The following is a 22,992-nucleotide window of genomic DNA, read 5'->3' as shown; positions in this document are numbered from 1 at the left end:
TTTGTTTCCCAACACAGGGAGGACTAGCATTCAAAGGAGGAGAACATATTCTTAAGAGGGAGAGGACTGTCCATATTATTCAGAAAGGAGCCTTTTAGGCAGCCATTCATTGAGAAACTTTCTCCAGGAGAACATAGAGTCTCTAGAAGGACTGTGAGATTAAGAGTGGAAAATGGGGAGGATTAGATGTTAGTGATGGGATATCAGGATTCAGATTAATAGGGATATAATTCTTTGAGGAGGAAAAGCATGTCACCTTTTAGGCTAATCCACACATTGTGCTAAAGAACCATACCAGCTGTCCTCGAACTCCCTTAAGGACAAAGGAGCAACACTCCTTGCACGACAACTGCTCTTCCATGACACGCTTTCCTTCTTGTTTTATCAGTTTAAGTTATAACAAAGTATTATGGAAAAACAATTCCAAGTCATAAGTGTAACATTTTCCATTGATGTAGATATGTAATATTTCATGCTACACTCTGCAGTATTGAATTTTATTGGCTTCATGCCAAAGTTTGATAAGGATCCAAACTTGTTATATGGAGAGCAAGAGCTACCTCCTTAAAACAGGCCACAAACAATTTAAATTGCATCAGTAAAAGCAGATAGATATCAAAGCCTCTATCAGAAATTCAGACCTGACCCTTGTTAGGAAAATACTGATTTGTGGAATGGAAATGCAGAATATGTCTCCAGAGGAAAGCCAAAGTATGTGGTTATAAATAATACGTAAGGAAAAAATCTCAAAACACTAAATTACAAAAGGAAAAGAATGCTGAAAAAACCAGAATATTAGTGATATGAAAGCTCTGTGGAAACACAGGGAATGCTCTTGGTATGAGTTATACAGAAACCATAATCCTCTCAGTCACTTTGCACAGATATGATAAAGCATGCAGAGACATAGCTCACTACAGTAAAAATGTGAATTGTCCTGAAGTGAGAGGAGAAATCCGTTCACAAGATTCTGTATAAAAAATCTGAAGTCAAGCAAACAGGTAACAAAATACAAACAAATATCTGAAATATCTGTGAGAATCTGGAGTAGACACACCTATAATACAAAAATTGAAAGAGAGTTTGGTGTTGGTGATAGTAAATACACAGACACACACCAGAACTAGGTCCAGTCCTGAGGACAGTGAACTGTGGGTGAGCCACAAAGACAAAATAACAAAGTACTGGTAATTTTAAACTTATAGGCTTCCACAGTGTACCTAAGGAAAGGATTTATGTCATGGACAGGATAATAACTTTGGTATCAAATCTGCACCAGACAGGAATTGGCTGATTGTACCATATGAAGATATGATCACAGGAAATGAATATCATACAAAGATATATGTATGTTTTTGAATGTGGAAGGCGCTTGTTCTTTTCTTTTTCTAGGAGACCAAAATTCCATAAGCCTTGAAAAAAGGTAATAGGAAAAGCTGCAAAACAGTCAGCAAATGGCATAATTTGTAAAACACGAGACTTGGTATGCCAACTCTCAAGGTCTAGTGATTGGACTGAGAAGTCAATGTTTTCACTCAACCAAAGGAATTGAATAAAAATATTGTAACCAAAGACTTGTTTAAGTAGTAGAAATGTTTGGTGAGGTGACAAAAGTATCTTCAAGGAATTAAAGGCATAGTGGGTTTTTGGCAGTGTGAGTAAAGTGCCTTCCAAGTCCAGCTTGCTAAAACTTACCAATTGTCATAAAACACTTTGAATTGCTTTCTGAACATGTTTGGTACTGGAAACACTTCAGTGTATATCATTCCAGATGCCCATAGGTCTCCCACTGGTCAATACATGCCTTGATGTACTCCTAGGAAAGCTCTGTTAGTGAGCGGGGATACTGCAAGAAGAAATCCCTTTAAAAATAGCACAGCAAATATAATTTGCAGAGTCTCTAGGATTTAGCAACTCCAAACATACTGACTAAAGAATAAAAGAACTAATACCCCATCCTGCTTTGCTATACAGCATGTCAAATGGCATGTCAGGCCCATTGCTACAAGAGGGGCATTGAGGTGCTGGAGTGTGTTCAAACAAGGGCAAAGAAGCTGGTGAAGGGTCTGTAGCCCAGGTCTGAAGAGGAGCAGCCGAGAGAGCTGGGGGTGTTTATTATGGAGAAAAGGAAGCTGAAGGAGACTTTCTCACTCTCTACAGTTACCTGAAAGGAGGTTGTGGTAAGGTGGGAATCAGTTTCTTCTCCAGGCTACAAGCAACGGGAAGAACAGAAATGGCCTCAAGTTGCACCAAGGGAGATTTAGATTGGATACTAGGAAAAAAAATTCTCTTCACTGAAGTGGTTATCTAGCATTGGAACACACTGTCCAAAGAAGTGGTTGAGTCACAATCCCTGGAGGTATTTAAAAGATATTTACATGTGGTGCTTAGAGACATGGTTTAGTGGTGGTTGTGGCAGTGCTGGATTAATGGTCAGACTTGATGATCTTAAAGATCATTTACAATCTAAACAATTCTGTGAAATGTTGTCAGTTAATTCATATACATGTGATCAGCTGTAACAATTAGCCTAAACCCCTTACATCGATATAAAATCAACATGGATGACAGAGCATAAAAGGATTCGGTCTGTATACTGGCTCTGACACCCATGCCACATTCCTTTTGGACAACGTAAGAGATACCAAATTCTTCACAAACATTTCAAAAAGAAGATTTGGAAGCTGTATTGCTACTGAAACATGTGCTGGAATGTCTGCCTTTAACATGTGACATCAGAAACGTGACTACATCAGAAAAAAATGTGTGAAGAAATCACAGAGGAAATGCAAAGGCCTGGGTACAGCTGTACACAGCCTTGTTGTTTTTAGTATGTGCATAATTTTAAAGCAAAAATGAGACTATTTACTGCTGATATCTCACTACAGAGAAAGAAAATCTGAACAAGCAAGAAGTAGGATGCAAAAATGTTAGAAAGTACAAATTTAATCTACAGTGGCAGTTCTATGGCTATCATCTCAGGAATTCTCTCAAAAATATAGTACCTGACATATAAACAAATTATATGGCCCAAAACATGGTGAGAAAATGGTGAGAAAGGTCTATCTAGTCCAACCCCCCTGCAGAAGCAGATCCACCTAGATCAGATCGCATAGGAACATGTCCAGGCAGGTCTTGAAGATCTCCAAGGAAGGAGACTCCACAACCTCCCTGGGCAGCCTGTGCCAGAGCTGCCTCATCCTCACATTAAAATAGGATTTTTTGATCACTACAGTATTCCTAGAATAGCCATGTCCACCAAAAATCCAAAAGAGTTTTGAGATGTGTCTGCCCACACATGCACTGGTATGGTATTTTCAGTAACTGTGGTGGCCTGGGGCCAAGAGCACAACTGCCCAGTGTGTCACTCATTCCTGTGGCATCAGCAGATCCCCAGTGGTTGGTCCATGGTGGTGGTTTGAAGGGGGTTTGCTGATCTGAGAAGGCTGAAAGGTGACTGTGCTTCCTTCCTGGATGCTGAGGAAGGTTAGAGCAGTTTTGATGCTAGAAGTTGTATATTGGGTCTGATATTAGATACTAGATGAGATATTAGGAAAAAATTTCTTCACTGTAAGGGTTGTCATTCAATGGAACTCGCTGCCCAGGGTGTTGGTGGAGTCAACCGTCCATGGTTGGACTCAAAGATTTTAAAGGTCTTTTTCCAACATAAATGGTTCTGTGATTCTATATGGTATATACCTGTATTTACAAGTAATTCTAGTGCCTGCTACCACTATCTGATTCAAAACTCATTTTACTTGACATAAATATTCTGGTCTGTTTTCTGTTATAAGTGCATAAAGAAGCAGGACTGATAAGTGCTATTTCCAGTAATAACCACAAAAAGCTAAAAGGGAGTTGGATAGCAGAAGTCCTATATAACATGTGGCTAATTAAAATTAAGTGTATCACTGGGATTTTAATATTATATCAGTAGACTTATAGCTGTGTATTAGATTAAAAGGCACAGAACTGATTTCTCAATAATCCTCTATTAACGTGGAATCAACATGGGAAATCTTAATCGTAGTTTGGAAAAGCAAGTGTAGTAAAAGAATCACATTCATTATAAAACTGATAAATTATAAAAAGGTGCATAAATTTTATTTCATTCTTATTATGTATTGCACTGGGAGCTGAACTGAAGTCTCTGCTTGTGATTTATATGCCACTAATAGGGTTTACTCTGGGTTATGTTTCCAGATTTATGGTTGCCTCTCCCACTGCTAAACCACAATTCAAAAGAATTAAAACATTGGTTCCTTAAGTATATGTGTGCATGTATAGATAGACTTGTTAGATGTTTAGATCAAAGATCTCCCCTTCCAATGTTGAACCAGGAAAATACAAATGTGTTCAAACTATACTGTTCTTTTAAGCTATCAAGCAAGCCCATATTCATATCTACTGGTTTTAATCTGGAAACTGTCCAGTGTAATAGACATGCCCCTAGTCCCACACCAGCTTCTGCATTGTAACTGTTTAAAGTTCAAACCTTCCTCAGGTTTCTCTGAGTGTTGTGCTTTCTCTCATATGCCAATAGTAGCTGTTTAAAGTGTGGAGTCCAACTCTGGTGCTTAGTACTTTGCATGAGTAGAGCTGTTACATCGCTTGAGAGAAGGCTGCAGAAGCTAAGGTATTATGTTCCTGCTTTAGCTAAATGAGAAAACAATCTCACCCTCTTTGATTATGAACAAAAAAGCATTGCTATTTTAATAGTATCGACTATTTGTGTGTCATCATGAAGAGATTTTAGCAGCTGGTGACAACCAGTCAGCTATAAATTAAAGGATGAGAAATTATTATTTCTCTCTCTTTTCCAATTGATTTGGAAACGCTCAACTTCCCTACTCATGAGATTTTAGGGAAGAGAGGACACCAGATGAGCTACACCAGATGAGCATCTGCAGTGCAGCTACGCTGCAAAGATGTCTTCAGTAGGAAAACACGGTCTTATCAAAGCTTATTTTAGGAGACTAATTTTATTTGTTCTAATCCATTTCCCAGGCTTCTGACAATGTTGCCTGTAGAGCCAGTTCTCCTCTAAGCTCAAGGCAGGCAGCTCCTTACATCAGCCTGAGGCTCTGCTGTCCTGCTTCACTAGCTTTTGGAATACTTAAATTCCATGAGAGAAATATTATTAAAATAACAGCAAAGCTGTTGTCTTGTGGCTGCATTTCTTACAACCAGACCTCAGCACACTTATGTATTGCAAAATAACCAAGAGCATCCTAGAACAGCACAGCATGCTCAACTTTGGTCATTTTCTCTTCTTGAAAATGGCTCTAATTCCCAGAAATCACAGCCTACAACCAAGGCATCTGCTTTCAGCAGCAGCAAATTATTGTAATAAGCAGTTATATTAATGAACAAGAAAGCTATGATAAAAAGAGGATTTTGCTGTTGTAATGTTATGTTTAGGGAAATCCTTATCATTAAAAACTACCTGAGAAGCATATTAATGTAGACAATTTCAACAAATCATCACTTGCATCCTAATTAGATAGAAAAAGAAGAAGAAAGGGGAAAAAAAGTGCTCATTGTAGCTGGACTGTGGAAAGTATGTTTGATTTAATTAATTGTCAACCCTATTCATTAGAGACCTCCAGGATCTTTTGTTAATGGAAACCTTGCTCTGGATGACCTCTTACTTTTCTTTCTTGCCATGTGTGTCCCTCATTGTTCTGGTGGCTTGAAACTAAGGCACATGCAGATATAAAAAAACTTCAGGAGCACAATGGCACCTGTGTTCCTCATGCCAAAGGCAAATGAATCTTTTAAGCCCACTTGTTTCAGCCTTGCTTCTCTTGCATATGCATAGTTCCCCATGACAACTGGAGCTGCATATGCAGAAACATTTCACAATGAAAAGTTCATGAGTCTGGATGAACTGTGCTTTGCATTGGAAGAAAGACTTTCCACTGAGTGAACCACCAATGCATCTGCTATAGCACTTACTGTGGGGGGTTGTGAGCTTAAATAGCCAAAAAAGTTACAGATTGTGGTAACTATGGTGCAAGAACAGATGCAGCTGTGACTGGAAAAGGATTATAAGATAGGGGAAAATGAAGAAATGGCAAAGGCCATTTCCTTTGCTTTACCTAGGGAGGGAAGGGTTAGGTTTCCAGTAAATCTAAACTTGCTCATCAGGTCAAATACAGCCTTACTGAATTTTGACATGGGCCAGATTTATCAGCTGCGCTGGATTTTCTCATTCTGATGTAAATATTGTTATTCACATTTCATAAGTATTCAAAAATTAATGAAGCTCCATCATATTATGTGCAGGACAGAGATACTTGGAATGCATCATTTCTACAGCAAGCCTAAAAATTATGTGAGGTCCAATGATTTATTCTGTCACATACCTTTCCAATTATGTTCTGACTTTCTGTTTCAAATGCTAAAGAACTAAAATCAAGTTATTTAAAAGCCAGATTAATGTTTAATTTTGTAATAAGCCATTCCAATTATTTTTTTTTTAACCTTGTTCTTGTTTGGGATGCAGCTACCACAGGAAAAAAATCGTGTAATTCCCTGGACTACACAGAACCTCAGCAGAGACTGGACTCCACATTGTAACTGAGTGCACTGATAACTAAAACATTACCTTTTTCACAATGGTGTGGGTTTCTTTGCTCCTTTCTGACTTCAACCTGGGATAATCCAATACACATACACCAAAAGAAAGTGATATATCCCGCTGTGAAGAGTTCTGTTTTAATGCACTCACATTTTCCTTTAGAGTTTATTCATGATAATATGGATTCCCTTCAATATCAGTTTTCCTATGAGGACGTGGGAATGACCAGGGTATAAAGATCATTTAGTAACATTGCTAAGATAGAAAGTGCAAAAATAAGTGTTAATCTGAATCTCCATTTTGTTCATTGTTTCTTCTGTTATTACGGCTTGTACTGTATTTTAAAACCTCCAAAAGTTTGGTATCTACAGAATAAAACCATATACACTTTTTTTTAAATGAGCAGATCTGCTAACATTCAAGTGCACAGAGACATATTTACTTTATTGAGCTCACTTACTATAACTACAGCATTAAAATTTTCTTAAGTAGCAGAAACTTTAGTTAATTTTGGGAAAATATCATCATGCATAAATTCATGACGTTACTAGAAATAGTAACTGTTTTTCTCAAAGACTGAAAAAAGATATTTCTTATTGTTTCCCCAAGAAAAATCTTATAGTCTTACCTCACTCTCAAAAAAAAAAGGGGGAGAAAATATGTTCTTGCTCTTTCACTCTCAGAACAGATAAATCTCCATGAAATTTCTCTTTCTACTACGTGTATATGCATTCGTGACTGAAACACAAGTAGAATTTCTGCTTCTGACACCACATAGTACAAGACTCAAACACACGTTTTCAGCACACTGTGACTTTTTGCATCTTTGTATGACTGAGCAAGGTGAGCAAAGAGTAATTGCTAACAGTAGGACAGACAATGAATATAAAACTGAATAGCACTAATAGGAACCAGGGTAACAAATTACACCCCCAAAAATTACCTCTTTTCAACTTCTACCAGCAGTTTTGTGGTACTAATTTAACTGAATTGAAGCTGTAGACCAGTCCTTCCAGAATCATTAAGTACTTTCTGTTCTTGCCACTTCTCCATCAGAGGCCCTACTGAGGTCTAGAGCATGACAAGAGGACACACTCCTAATTGTGTGAATCAGCTCCTTCAAGATGTATATGACCATTTCAATGTACTTACTATGCAGGAGTTGTATCTTTTGTGTCTGTGTACAGTGTTTGTTTTCCAGGGAAATGCCAAACTCAGTAAAATGCAATGTGATTAGATTTTAAGAAGAAAAATATTTTATTGGAAGCAAAGAATGCTTCATGCTTCACTTGTCTTTTCTTTTTTGTATGTTTTACCCCATCTTCAAAGAAGAAATTTCACCAGGAGAATCAGATGTCAAATGCCCTGGATGCTCACTATAAATTCAGAGACCTCATGCATAAACCAGATTTGACAATTCATTATTTAACTACCACTGTTAAAATGACAGTTAAATAACTAAAATACATATTCTTTTTTTTTTCCAGTTGGCTTCTTGTCTATTTTATCCTTGACTTACACAGAATTTCCCTCAAGGAAAGGTACTGCATGGTAGCCAACTATAAGAATTATTGTTACTATATAGAGAACTTTTTCAATTTTGCACATAATCCTTTGGAAGTTGTGCAATAGCTCTGTCCATTGAATTAAGCTGAAGTTTATTACAGTAAAAGGAATAAAAAGAGAACCTTAAACAATCACACTCATTTTTCCCTGTGCTGTTTTCTGACAAAAAAACACGTCATTTTATTTAGCTGCGTTTTAGTAGAGGGATCCCATTTTGTGATTTAGGCATTCAATATAGGATTTGTAAAACTGGAATGAAGGCACTGAAGAAGGTTCTAAAAACTTCAATGTGATGTTGTTACACAAGCTGACATGCTTTAGGAAGAAATACTCTGTTTTCAAATTATTTTATTACAGCAAAAGCAAATTTAACTCACAATGTTTCAAAGTACTGCCGCTAATCATAAGCCAGTAGAGCACCATCACATGACACAGTATTCATAATGCCATTTGTTTAGGTAAATTAATGCTTGAGTTGACATACATGGTATTTACAACCTTATTGGCTTGTAGAGTTCTACAGTCTCATGATCTAAAAACATGTAAACTGTTTATTGGTAAAAAGTCAATATTGGCTCAAGCCTACTCTTGAAAATATTCCTCTAATTAATTCGTTTGCAGTGCTTTCTTACCAGTACCACACTAGTCCTCATCCTGCAGGAATAACAAATTAATTGGCTGACAAGAAACCACTTTCTCCTGGACATGGAAATACATTCATCTGCCAAATAAAATGCAAGTTTCTTCTTCTTCTTGATTAACTGCTTAAGAAGCTGATTCTAAGTATTTTTCTCCTTCTTTCGGTGAACACCCATGTTTTTATATTATCATTTCAAAACCCATAACTTTATGATGGTATTCATAAAGAGTATTTAGGTTTAGAATTCCATACCAGTGTGTATGTTCTATATTGCTATGTATTGTACAGATTCAGATTTCCGTGAGGTATGGAGCTGAACTGTGCTCCAAGTTCTATTCCTGCAACTCTACTGACCTCACTATTGTACTGAAAAATTTCTTCCAATACAAATGGCATAAATATAGATTGATGCTGTTAAAATGGACAGTCTTAAAGAAAGATCCATTGTGAAAGAAAACCAAGTCAGACAAGCAAGGCAAGATTTTTAAATGCTTTCTTTTACAAGTTGTCCAGGGAAAGCTATATCTAGTGTGAACATTCATTTAGTGTCTTAAAACCAATTCCATACCCATTGTCCTTAATTACACTTGCATGAATCTTAACCTACTTCTAGGAAAAAAATTATTTCCTAAATGCTTGTACATCATCTCCATCAATTCACCTTCATGTTGCTACATTGAGACTATATCTACCAAAACATTCAGCCTTGAAACAACTGATTTTGTGGATGTGGGTATATAACATGTTCTTATCTGTGGTCTGATCCTCAATAACCAAAGTCACTGAGTACTTTGCTTTGATTTTTTTTTGTGTGTATGATTCAATTGTTCAGTGTTTCTTATTTAGTAACCAGTATTAGCACATATTTAATGTTATTCAGATTAGACTTGGACCATTCATTGAGAAGCTATAGAGACTGTGTTCTATGTGTAGATGTGTAACCATCCTGGGAAGCAAAATCCCAAATTTTTGTTGGGATCTTCAGATGCTCAAGATGGATTGCTAGACACACAGTGGTCCTAAGTTTCCTGTTGCATCACTGTTGGTTATCTGTAACAGGCATTTTTCTTATTTGCCCTTTCTAGGAATTTGTCATGATTGTTGTCTTTGGTTTGGAATTTATTATTCGTATCTGGTCTGCTGGATGCTGTTGTCGATACCGAGGATGGCAAGGAAGACTGCGCTTTGCAAGAAAACCATTCTGTGTAATAGGTAAGTGCCCCAGCTGTAGTTTACTTTACAATAAAAAGAAGCACACATACCCACCTCCCCACCTTCTGTTTTGCTTTGGAATGAATCATAGAATCATAGAACGGTAGGCTTGGAAGGGACCTTCAGAGATCGTCTAGTTCAACTGCCCTACCAAAGCAGGTTCACCTAGATCAGGTCGCATAGGAACATGTCCAGGCAGGTCTTGAAGACTTCCAAGGAAGGAGAGTCCACACCCTCCCTGGGCAGCCTGTGCCAGGGCTCCATCACCCTCACAGTGAAATAGTTTTTTTCTCATATTTAAATGGAACTTTTTGTGTTCCAGCTTCATCCCATTACTCCTTGTCCTGTTGCTAGATACCATAGAAAAAAGGGATGTCCCAACCTCCTGACACCCACCATTTAGATATTTGTAAATATTAATAAGATCCCTCCTCAGTCTTCTCTTTTCTAGACTAAACAGCCCCTGTTCCCACAGCCTTTCTTCATATGAAAGATGTTCCAGTCCCCTGATCATCTTGGTGGCCCTGTGCTGGACTCTCTCCACAAATTCTCTGTCCCTCTTGAGCTGGGGAGCCCAGAACTGGACACAGGACTCCAGATGAGGCCTCACCAGGGCAGAGGAGAGGGGAAGGAGAACCTCCCTTGACCTGCTGGCCACACTCTTGTTGATGCATCCCAGGATGCCATTGGCCTTCTTGGCCACGAGGGCACATTGCTGACTCATATTTAGCTTATTATCAATCAGGACTCCCAGCTCTCTCTCTGCAGAGCTGCTCTTCAGCAGTCTGACCCCCCAGGCTGTACTGGTGCATGGGGTTGTTCCTTCCCAGGTGCAGAACTCTGCATTTGTCCTTGTTGAACTTCATGAGGTTCCTCTCTCCCCAACTCTCCAATCAGTCAAGATCCCACTGAATGGCAGCACAGCCTTCTGGGGAATCAGCCAGTCCTCCCAGTTTGGTGTCATCAGGGAACTTGCTGAGGGTACACTCTGTCCCTTTATCCAGGTCTTTGATGAAGATGTTGAACAAGACTGGCCCCAGAACTGATCCCTGTGGAACTCCACTGGCCACAGGCCTCCAACTCAATTCCATGCCATTGATCACCACCCTCTGGGCTCTGTCATTCAGCCAGCTCTTGATCCACCTCACTGTCCACTCATCCAAGCCACACTGCCTGAGCTTTCTGATGAGGATGTTATGGGAGACAGTGTCAAAAGCCTTGCTGAAGTCAAGGTAGATGACATCCGCTGCTCTCCCCTCATCTAGCCAGCCAGTTATGCACTCATAGAAGGCTATTGGGTTGGTCAAACATGGATTTCCCCTTAGTGAAATATTTCCCCTTCCTTCATATGTTTAGTGACAAATTTGGACTCTTGTTCACAGTAACTAGCTGTAAATTCAGAATAGCTATGTGTCAACTATCATCTGCGTAAAGCTTCTCTAGGCAGAAAATCACAAGGTTCATACATGCCAGTCATCTGTGTTCCCTATGTTCTCCAAAAGACATTTTCCTATGCAGGTCATATAGCTGCTATGTATATTGGAAGAATAAAGGATTGAGAACCGATCTGACTGAAAATCATGGAATGTGTATACGTTTAATGGACACTATACACATCTCATACAAACATGCATAGCTATAATGCACATATGTGCATACATTGTGTTCTTAATATTTAACCTCTGTGATCTGACATGTGTACACTGCAATAAGTTTGAAAACCTACCTAGAAACATCTTCTAACAACATTACTGCTTCCTGCATTGCTGCTCTGCATGAGAGTTCAAGTATCTACTCTGCCACTGATTCAGGCATAGGATATATTGCACTTCTTCTTCAGCTGTTTCAAGTGACTATTCCTTCTCTTTTTTTTTTTACTCTAGAAATAATCAATGAGAATGATTAATAGGCCCACAGCCAGACAAATCCCTATTTTGAAAAAGGATCTGCAGGAAAACAATTTCTCAATAAAGGTAGAAATTAAGGATGGCTAACCAAATTCATCCGATAATTTCTTATTTTTCTAATGGTTTGGAGCAAATGCTTTTAATAGAACATCTGTGTAACTTCAGGATATCAACATCCCAACTTCTCTCTCAACTTCCTTCCTCTCTCCAGCCTTTAATTTCATCTGTCTGTATCTTAAATTAACTTATAGATTGACTGGGGCAGGAAACATTCTCCTATGCATCTATATAGCGGGTAGCACATGGAGTCACATGTTTATGGCCTTTACACACATGGATCTCAATATAAACTTATGAGTAACTAATTGTCGTGTAGATCAATACCATCCTGGAATAAAATTGTTACACAGTGCACAGCAGACCAGTGCACTAGTTAGGGCTAGTGTGTAAAGCAAGGTTTTGCCTTCTGCCTTGTTCCCTGGTAAATCTATTACCTTTTCCCACTGAGGAATCCCTACAATGGAGAAATTCTTTAGCAAGGGGTCCATGAGTAGATGGAAAGACATTGCAGAAAGAATCATACCATGTACACTATTTTATTACACTGTGGGATAGGAGCAAATGTCAGCATTGGCACTTGTTTTGTTCAGGCGTAAGGGAAGGTGATTAGGTACCTCACCCAACCCTGCCTGGCACCAAGTCACAAACTTGCCCAAAGGTTCCCATGACTAGATGAAAGTGAAAAGAAAAATCAAAAATCTTCCAGTCTTTACCAGTCACCTGTCAAGAAAACCTAGAAATTCAAACATAGCATCAACAAACACTGCTACTCTCCTTAACTAGACTTAATGTTATTCCAAGATTCCATCTGAAACTTTGCAGTAGTCTAGTTTTGTCAGCTCACAATCATAAGAAAGCACCAAACTATTAATTTAGTAAAATTAACATATTTCAGCCATTTAGAGCTTACTAGGAACATACAAATCTTTAAAGAATTTGAACTTACTAGAAGCATTTGACATGTCAGAGCGGTTTACTGCTCTCCCAAATGCCACTCTGTGGAAACACTATCAGTTTGTTGAATTCACTTTCATTTCTTCTCCCTTTCCTGTCTCCATTCAACTGGAGTTTTCTACCAGTGATTAACTTCAGTTGGAGATGTTAAATCCCAGCAAAACTGAGAGGAGGGATTCTTCCTTGTCCAAAATTCTGCATGTTATCATGGGGTAAATGATATAGATTTTCCCCCTTTCCTTTAAACAGTTCATAGCTACTGTCCCACTGATAGTGAAATAGTTCAGGGCTGTCTCTCGGCACAGGCCTTGGTGGGTGTTAAGATTTATTTCACTTGATCATGGTTTTTTCTCCTTTATCTGGAATCCACCTGCTCTTCTTGTTGCCCTTATGTTAATGTAGACAGTCTCTAGCCTTAAAATTATCTTCTCTGTCCCCTCCCTTTGCACTCAGTGACTAGCTGGCAGAATTAATTAGTAGCCAACAGTATTTTGCTTGTGGATGTCTTCTTGTGCTGGTTCACTGGAAGGAAAGGAAAATTTGTTCTGCAAAACACTGAATGGTTGCTAGCACAGCTTCTGGAAAGTAAACCAGTAGTCTGAATTTCTTGTCATCAATTATTCTGTGTCTCTCTCCTCTGCTGATTGATTTTTTGTCTATTTTTGGACTCTCTAAAAGGAATTTCTGAGGTTTAGCATCCATCTTTTTAGGAAGAATCTTTAGCAAGTCATCTTGCAGCTCTTGCTATGTAAAGTAGCTCTTTGCCTAGCACCTTGGCTTTCCAGTTGTGGTAAAATGTGCCCTAGCAGACAAGGCCAATAGGCTGTACTAGCTAGAGTATCATCAGTAGATGAAGACACAGGGTTATCTCCCTTTGCTCAGCACTCATTAGACCACATCTAAGATGCTGAGTCTCATTTGTCCATTATTTACCTCCTCCAACATCATACATGAAATACATCAATAAACTGGAGTGAGTTTAGTGAAGGCCACTAAGATGATCAGTGCTGAAACATTTGGCCTGTGATGACAGGCTGAAGGACCTGGGCTTGTTCATCCTGGAGAAAAAATGACTACAGGGGGAGCTCAATCTCAGTGCTAAGTTCTCCTTAAAGAGCACATGGCCAGTTTGGACCTATTACTTTTCATGTGTTTGTTTAATTATTTACTTAGTCATCCCTTCAGTTATTCTTTCTGCTTATTGTTATAGTGAAACCAAAATATTTTAGAAGACTTAGTCTGTTTACAATTAATTAAATTTGCTATATATCTCCAGCAGATCATCAGTTCTCTGATAATCAAACACAAATCACATAGGGGAATGGCCTAAGAGCTAGAAATAAAAAAATTGAGCATTGCTTCAAGGATCATATTCAGTCAGACTTTTTTTTCTATTAATAACCTAATAACCAGAAAAAAATGTATTAAGGACCAAATCTCTGTACTTATGTTAGTGTAGTTACAATGTCACTACTCTGAAAAGTTCTTCAAGTCTTGCTTTGTGCTAAACTGGTGTTTAGCAATGGCATGTATGAAATTACTTGACAGCTTTGTACCTTTGTTTAGTTCTTTAAAAATGGGATTAATAGTGTAGTATTAAATTTTGATTTGTTTTTTATTCCGTGTTAGAAGTTACCTCTGTCCCTCATTTTCTCTGATTGTATATGAGCTTCTGTATGCAATGTAAAGGGCATACCAGCATACCCTCCCAGGTATTTAATGTACTTCTGCAATCTGAAGCTTGGCTGTTATCACTGCAGAGCAATGTTTCTGTGTTGTACTGCTGCTGTTGCAGAAGAGTAGCAGTCCAGGCACAGCATCTCCTAACTGCTGCTCCGGGACAATGGGACACGATGATTGGGTGTCTGGTGGTGCTTTAGGAGGAGCCATACTCCCTGAAGTTCCCCAAAATAAAAGAGGACATGTCTTCTAATTGGGAAGAAAGCATGGCATCCACTCCATGTTAAGCCATTCAGGGACACTGAAACAAATTAAAAGTCTATCAGCCCTTCTCTGGCAATGTGCCTCTCAGATCATTGCGTGTAACCTGACAAAATTAAACTTCTGGCCACTGTCCTGTGTGTATGAGAGGTTTTACCATCACAACGAAATCTCAGTCTGTGAGGGCAGCTCCCACATGGGGCAATAATGAGCAATAATAAATAACAACCTGGGAGTCAGAAGAGTTAGATCCTGCCAGTCTCACCTGCATGTCTGAAGCCTGCTAGGATTTCAGAGGAACTTCTTTCTCTCTACTGACTGTGTAGGAGACTTTGGGACTCCTATTTGAAGAAGCCTGGCAAGAGCAAGTGAAGAGCACAGGAGCACACTTCAAATACTGGAAATAGTGAATTTCAGTGCCTAAATTTTATGCAACTTCCAGATTTGGGGTTTGAAACTCCTATTTCCTTTTTTTTCACCTTAAATTTGAGCCCACTTCTAGCAATAAAGTGTTTCTCCAGGGCAACTAGACTTCCTCATGGTCCAGCCCAGTGAAAGATTTCATGTACTTCAGTTAGTCCATTAGCAGTTAGTGGTTTTCTCACAGCTGCTTCTATTTTACCTCTAGCAGAGCTACAGCATGATGGAAATGTCACAAGTTTAAATTCTGTTGAGGCTGCAGAATGAACAAATTCCCAACAGGAAGCTTAAGTCCATTATCTGTAATCAGGCTCTTGAACTTCATGGCTGGCAAACCTCATTTCAGAGCATTAAGTGATAGCAGCGGCTGCTGCATATTACTGGATCTATTTTTCATTAATTAGAGTGGTAATGAGCCATCATATGCCACTTTTGTCAAACTTTTATAAACAAATCCCTATCTAGTGTGTTGTGAGATCTGCTGAACCTTTAATTTTAATTAATTCAATATATTTATGAAATGATACATTGTGTGTCTGTCACCTTGGTATTTAGACACGTTATATAGTTTAAAAACAACAGATAGTAAATCTGCTGCTCGTGATAAACAATATAAACAGCCCTTTTCCAGTATAATTTGAACTCTAAATAACCCAGCAATGGTCTTCAATTAAGTAATTCTTGACTAAGGAGACACATCTCACATCACATGTCATTATAAATCCCAGCAGAACCAAGTTCCATCAGCAGCAAATTCCACGTTGTGGGGTCTCCTCCCAATCCAATGTGAACTCATCTCAGGAACAGGCTGCCCACTTCATTCCAGAAAACAGTCTGATAGTAAGCCATAGCATTAAGAATAGAAATTGAGATTTCCTCGGATAATTGCAGCAGCCATAATTATGTGCAATAAAAAGAGGTGCTCTTCATGCTAAAATGATCCCAAATTGTGAAGGTTTTAAACTAATATTTAGTGGCATATCTTCATGTTTGACAGTCGTGGCAGTACAGTTTTTAGAAATGCATAGGAAAAGGTCTTTTGAATATCATCTATTGGCCTTATTCTTTCACACTTACCTTTTCTGACTACTGTTCTTGCTGACAAGTAAGGTACCATTTGCTGTGAGTAAAGACATCAGGCTCTGGACTTCTCTTTTTAGAAGTTCCATATCTACTATTCAAAAGAAATCTACTAGTTTGGTATGACACAGTTCACATTGAAATTTCTTTCTGGTATGTGCTAAAGAATTCAGCAGCCTGTATTTGTTGATTGGCTTACTTTTTTGATCTTTCACTAGTGTCACTACCATGCTGTTTTGAGCACAGAAATGCCTACCATGAACTGAGCAACCTGAGTGAGTTGTGTCTAGTAACTGAAGAGCTATGAATAGTGTCATGTTCCATTTTCATGAGGCTTGGTGACTGAGGTTTTCATCTGAAAGCTGAGCTTTTTTCTGTATGCATATTCTGTGTATCTGCTGAGATACCTGCTGAGGAAGGAAGTCAACAAGGCTAGTGTAAGGTTTCTGATGGAAAATATGGATAAATTGAAATCAAAGCAATTCATAGAAACAAAGCAATTCTATTTTCCTAAGGAAAGGCATTTTATATTCAATCTAGATCTTTTTATCATCAAAATTATAAGCACTGTTTCTCCCAAATGTGCAAAATAGCCAATAATACAGTTTCTGGTTTCTGGGTAAAGTAAGGTTAAATTCTTCTTCTGGGAGATTTGAAGCATTGCAGTCTCTCAGCCTCACTGGAACTATTCAAACATCAATAAATAATTCTTAATTGGTCCAGAGAGAGATGCTGATTTACCCTATCACCTGGTGTTAATTGTAGTCATCTGCTACATGAGAAACTTAGATTTTGTTCACTCGTTGAATAATTAGTCATTCATAAATAGACAATGCCAGCAGTACAAATTAGAAGAGATCCACACCAGGACGGGTGAAATAGAGCACTGGGATGTGAAGAATAAAAAATGAAGACAGATTCCTGTTAAAAGCCAGAGACCTTTTACTACAACAAATTTGTTTCTGATATTATAATTACTTTCTTAGAAAGCTATTAAATTTATTTCCCGAGCATAAGACTGTCATGTCCATTCCAAACAAGACTGATATAACTCATTACCTGCACAACATTTAGCAATTCCTAATTCAGTTCACTTTTGTTAGGCAAATGTCTTAAAGTCAAATGATTTAGAAATAATTAAGTTCTTTTCCATACTCACACAGATTCTGTAAATGATTTATGGAATCTTTCAAATGATTGGTAATCTCTCATATTTTAATCCTAGAAAATATATTTAATTATTATAATAATCATTATTTTTTGTTATTTAATACTATTAAATGTTGTATATTACAAAATTTTATATCTAAGAAATCTGTATTATAGAACTTCCAGTGCTGCTTCTGAGCCACAAAGTTTCAGTGACAGTAAGAAGGAGGCAAACAAATGACCAACCAAGAAGCAGCCAACATTCTCTGGTGTTAGACTTGGTAGTTCAATTTTGCTCATATTTTTGAAATTAAATGGCTTTAAACTTGTTACTGTTAGAGATACTACTAGAGATGCCCAGTATGTGAAGATGCCTGCAGAAATATCTTTCTTTTCACTACCTATCTTTGCTTCGTTGAAAACATTCATATCCTGCCATACTATGCTGAATTCCCATCATATCCATAGGCTGTTGCTCAAATTTCCATACATGTGTGTAAATTTTCCAATCCAGAATTAAGTACTTAATGTAGGCACTGGTGTGAAAGCTAGAGGTAGACAGGATTGTGCCAAATTCACCTAACTCAGCATATGGAGTCTCAAAAGCAGTACAATTGATGTTTTTTCAAATTTTATCATTCCTAGCACCTAAAAAATTTACACTTTCAATGAAATAAAACTGTGAATAACATGTCAGAGTCTAATATGCAAGGAAATACACAGCTTTCTGAGCTTCTTTTCTGGATGTTGTACTGTTGATGTGTGTGATGCCTTTTAACTCTAACATGCCTTCTAACTCAGGCTGTTGTCAGCTCTTTCCCATAGCTACTCCGTGAGAGAAACTGCTGCTACAGTAGCTGTGCAAATTTTGCTTTTGCAGCAGCAAATTATGCTTTCCAGGCAGAAACCTGAATCATTTAAGAATATTTCCCTATTGGTCCAAAATAGCATCCTATTAGACCAGATGTGTGCTATTTTGGATTTCTGTGAATGCCTGTTACTCTGTTCTTGGCATATGTGCAGCCTCTCACAGGACTGTGATATCCCTAACTTATTGTACACCTTTATTTAAAAAGCCACTTTAAGTGTGTCTTCTAGTCTACTAACATTCTTATGCCTATACTTACTTAGAGGTGCTTTGGCAGCATGCTAACATAAATTTCAATGTTAATACCTCTGTGTGATACATTAGACAACTGTCAATCTGACTATTTGAGCTGTAAGTAACTACTCTTGCAGGTGTTAGTCAATCAAATTGTGCTTTCTCTCATGATGTACCAGTCCCCACCACTCTCAGCCCAAAAGAAGAAATCTGAAGAGGTCTAATTGGAGTTATTGGCTTGGCATATACTGAATAAATCTTCCAAGAATGGTTTGAAAGTGCTATGCAATATAGTGAGAAATTATTAGAATAGGCTAGAATAGAATAGAATAGAATAGAATAGAATAGAATAGAATAGAATAGAATAGAATAGAATAGAATAGAATAGAATATTTCGATTGGAAGGGACTTATAGCAACTATTTAGTCCAACTGCCTGACGACTTCAGGGCAAATGTTAAAGCATGTTATTAAGGGCATTGTTCAAATGCCTCTTAAAGAGTGAAAGACGTGGAATCAACAAAGTCTCTAGGAAGCCTGTTCCAGTGTTTAACCATTCTTTCAATAAAGAAATGTGTCTTAATATCCAGTCTCTAGGTATCATCTTGTGGGCATCTACCTAATTCATGTTTTTCTGTAATAGTTACACTTTTACTAATCCTTCTGAACAGATCACTTTGTTCCTTTTACATCTACCCTGTAGCTTGCTGCTATCTTGTATTTACAGTATGTCTTTCCATCTCTTTGGTGCTTTTAGTTTATAATTATTATTATTATGCCTATTAACTGTTGCGACTTTAATGTTGGATTTGCTGAAGTCTAGTTTACTTTTCTTCAGGTCATCTGTGTGTGAGTGAGGTCTCCAGGAAAAGGGTCATAGATACAGTCAGTTAAAAACAGTGGTTTCATTTTTGCTTGGCTGTACTGTCATTTAGAAACATGGGCATTTTCAGTTGCTTTTGAGATAGCGCTTGTTTCTTCAAATGCCGTTTACTTATATCCACTTAGCTTTAATTTGTTAACTGGCAATGCTGTCAGTTTAAAACACAAGCTTTGTCCATGGTTACATTCAGCATAGCCAAACTGATTGCTAAGTGTCTTCATCCTGCCTTGCAACTAGCTTGTTAGTCTCCTCAGAGCTTGAAGAAATTCAGTTTCCACAGATGTTTCCATTCTTTTATATCCCTTGGAGAACTGCATGTTGCCACCAGAGCTACTTAAGTATACCTGCAAAGCATCATATGTACAAGAAAGTATAGGTTTTTTTAATTCCTCCTTTTTACAGCTGTTGTGTTAAATACAGCAATTAGAAAGGATCTGACAATATAACTACATTGTTTCGTTGTGTAGCAGAGCTACAGTATTTATATCTCCAGTTTAATATGGCTAAGTAGAAATATTTGCTTTATTTATAGATGGCAAATTGAGCATGTTCTAGAACATAAATTGAGCATTTTAATTTCTTCCCTTTCCTTCCTACTCCTAGCATTTAAGCACTCACCTCCCATAACCTGTAGTCTCCTCTGAAAGAAAAATTACATTTTTTACCTTTAAGCTTGTGCTGATAACTCCTTTTAAGAGGATTTGACCTTTCCACCGATAGATGATATTGCTGTCAATAGCAGACATCATCTTATGAAAGCTCCACAATGATTGATTCTGGCTTAAGCCATCCCTGCTGCAGAAACAAGCTGCAGCCACTTGCCTCCACTCTCATGCTGCCTGATCCTTGGTGCCACAGCACATGTATCCATTCATCCTGGGAGCTGCCAAGGTGAAGGCAGGTCTCCTTCCTCCCCAGAGCTCCCCTTTGCCAGCCCAGCCTGCTCATGAGACCACCATGCTGGGGACTGCTTTGTTTCAGATGAAAATGTCATGAGAGTGGAGAGGTTGTCTCTCAGAATGACATCATCTACTGTATTACAGATCTCATTTTGGGACTGCCTCCTGCTTGGTTTGTGAGAGTGTTACCAGATTATAAGCTTTTCTCTCAGATAAGCACTGAACCAAGCTTCTATTTCTTTCTTCACATCCCCCACATAAGCAAGTTTCAAGGGTGGCTGCAATATGCCCTACACTAGTATTCTCCAAAACATATAAAGCTTCTTGCTGGCACAGTAGTCCCTCCTTGGCTACTCACCCACAAATTGCAGGTGGGATAGCAGCTAAGAGTAAAGATTGGCTCTGGTTCTGTACCATCTAAGTAAACCCTGTATTTATGAGAACAGAGAAGTCCCGGGAGGCACTCACACTTAGTGTGCAGACATCTAACATAGTTGGGTAGGTTAGGAATGCAAGCTCTGGTTTTAGGCAGCAGGGAGAGATAAATGCCTCCAGAGGACAGCTGAGAAAACTTAAGGTGGGAATTCATCTCTTTCAGCCAACACTGAGGGACCCTTGTTCCTGCCTTCAACACCTACATTAGATAACTCAGTTACACACTGGATAGCTCCTGTATCCCCTGACCCTGTGAATTTAAGAGACGTTTATTAATTTTGTCTCTTCCCTCTCCACCTACAGTCTTTTCCTTTCCCTCAGAGACATGCTCTTCTCTCTACTTCTTGTTTCACCTGTCCACTTTCACCCTCACACTCAGAATTTTTCTGTTCTCACATTTCTTTGGCCTTTCCACTCCCATACCACTGCATTGCCTTCAGCTTATGCACAACCTAGGAATGAGTTAGATGGAAATTTCCAGACACCCTGCCCACCTACACTACCCTGAGATTTTAGAAGATTGAAAAGGCCATGAAAGAAGCAATGCCTACCTATAGATTCCTACCTGCGTGGTTACAAGGACCCAGCATAGAGATAGCACTGCTTCTCCTGCAGGACTGGATCATGTAGGAGCTACATTTGGTGTCTTTCTACATGCTGAATAGTGCCAGATACCTCTAAAAAAGGCGTTAATACCTATAGCCCATAGACCTCATCACATAGTATTTTTTGGACATTGGGTAATCAGTGACTGACACATACAGGAATTTGAATCCCCTGATAAATCTAATTCCAGCAATTCCTTGAGAAACATCCAATCTCATCTTTCATTTTCCTTGGTTGTTCCTTTATACCCCGTGGCAGTGAATTTTACAAGTTAATTGCATGTTGTATTTCTTTTTATCAGATTTAAATTGTCTTTTGATCTCACTTTTATAAGGAAGGGTAAATAGGAGGCATCCAAGAGATCTTCTTATGTTCTGCTAGTTTGCATACCTCTATCTGCCATCTCATATTTATCTTCTGACTAACCACTCCTAAATTATTCAGCCCTTTCTCCATCCACAAGCCTTACCATGCCTGTAGTTATTTTGGTTTTTTCTTGATGATAACTTTGTGGTTTTCTTACAATCCAATCTAATGAGTGTCTTTTATTCATCTACAGTGTGTGCATCTGGCAATCCATCCTGCTGCCTTTACCTCCAGAAAACTTCATGGGTTTTTTTCTCTCCATAACAGTAGCCTTTTTTACTAAGATGTGCTATCATCCAGGAAAAAACCTCAGACATAGTGACTAGTAAACTTTGTTTTTCCAGGGCTTGTAAGACACAAAACAATTACTAGGCAGAATAAGTGAAGATTTACGGGAAGGATCTGTGTGTGTTACTCATGGTTTTCTTTCTGTGGTTGGACACAAATTGGGTTAGTGAACACTGGGTCAAAGATACGGTTTAAAATGTGTTTCTGTCAGCCTGTCTTAAAGCCAAATAAAACCTCTACTGAATAAATAATGCTTTATTCCTCCTAGCAGGTACATATTAATAATGTTAAAGATCAGTTATTGGAAAAGGCTAATAAAGTATGAATCCATGAAAGGCTTGCAGTTGAACTTAATCTTAGCTTGCAGGAGGCCCTTTAAGATTTATTGAGCCAACTGTTAATAATATAAAGATGTTTGCTGAGGACTTATTCAGTCCATAGAAAGAGTATGTACTCAACAAGGCCATGAACTTTAATTGCTCACAGTACAAAGACAGGTGAAATGTTCTCATCAGTGTTGTTGTTCTTATCCAGACTGAATAAAAAATGGTAACCATAACTACAATTTAAAATTCAGTATTTGTTGAGCTATTGAGATTCTCAGCCCACAGAGAAATATTTTGCTATCTACAACAAAAGGTAAAATGACATTGTTTTGATTGTCATGATAGCCTGAAAGTGTACTACTTTTACACAGGAACAACATAGATATACTTTTAGTACATTGTCACAGTAATGAGTAACACTGGTTGATCCATTCTGGAGGATGGAATTAGGTTCTTATTTTAAACCTTGATTGAACAATGTCAAAACAAAAATCTGACCCATCTTCCTTGTTACAGATTTTCATAAGGGAATCTTTAGATTTTACACCTAAAAATGCCCAATATTGACTTTTTGAA

At 38.2% G+C, this 22,992-nt stretch overlaps 1 protein-coding gene across 1 annotated transcript in view; it reads left to right on the top strand.

The window, feature by feature from the left end:
• The window catches only part of KCNQ5 (potassium voltage-gated channel subfamily Q member 5), a 292,687-nt gene that overhangs the window by 209,660 nt on the left and 60,035 nt on the right, over positions 1–22,992 (top strand). The window contains exon 3 of the mRNA XM_061989536.1: positions 9,875–10,001. Within this exon, the coding sequence (XP_061845520.1) occupies positions 9,875–10,001 (127 nt within the window). The remainder of the gene's footprint in view (positions 1–9,874; positions 10,002–22,992) is intronic.

The sequence above is a fragment of the Colius striatus genome, chromosome 2, assembly GCF_028858725.1.
Source record: "Colius striatus isolate bColStr4 chromosome 2, bColStr4.1.hap1, whole genome shotgun sequence".
NCBI lineage: Eukaryota > Metazoa > Chordata > Aves > Coliiformes > Coliidae > Colius > Colius striatus.
Note: the sequence above shows the minus strand (reverse complement) of the source record. Positions and strands in the feature narration are given on the sequence as shown.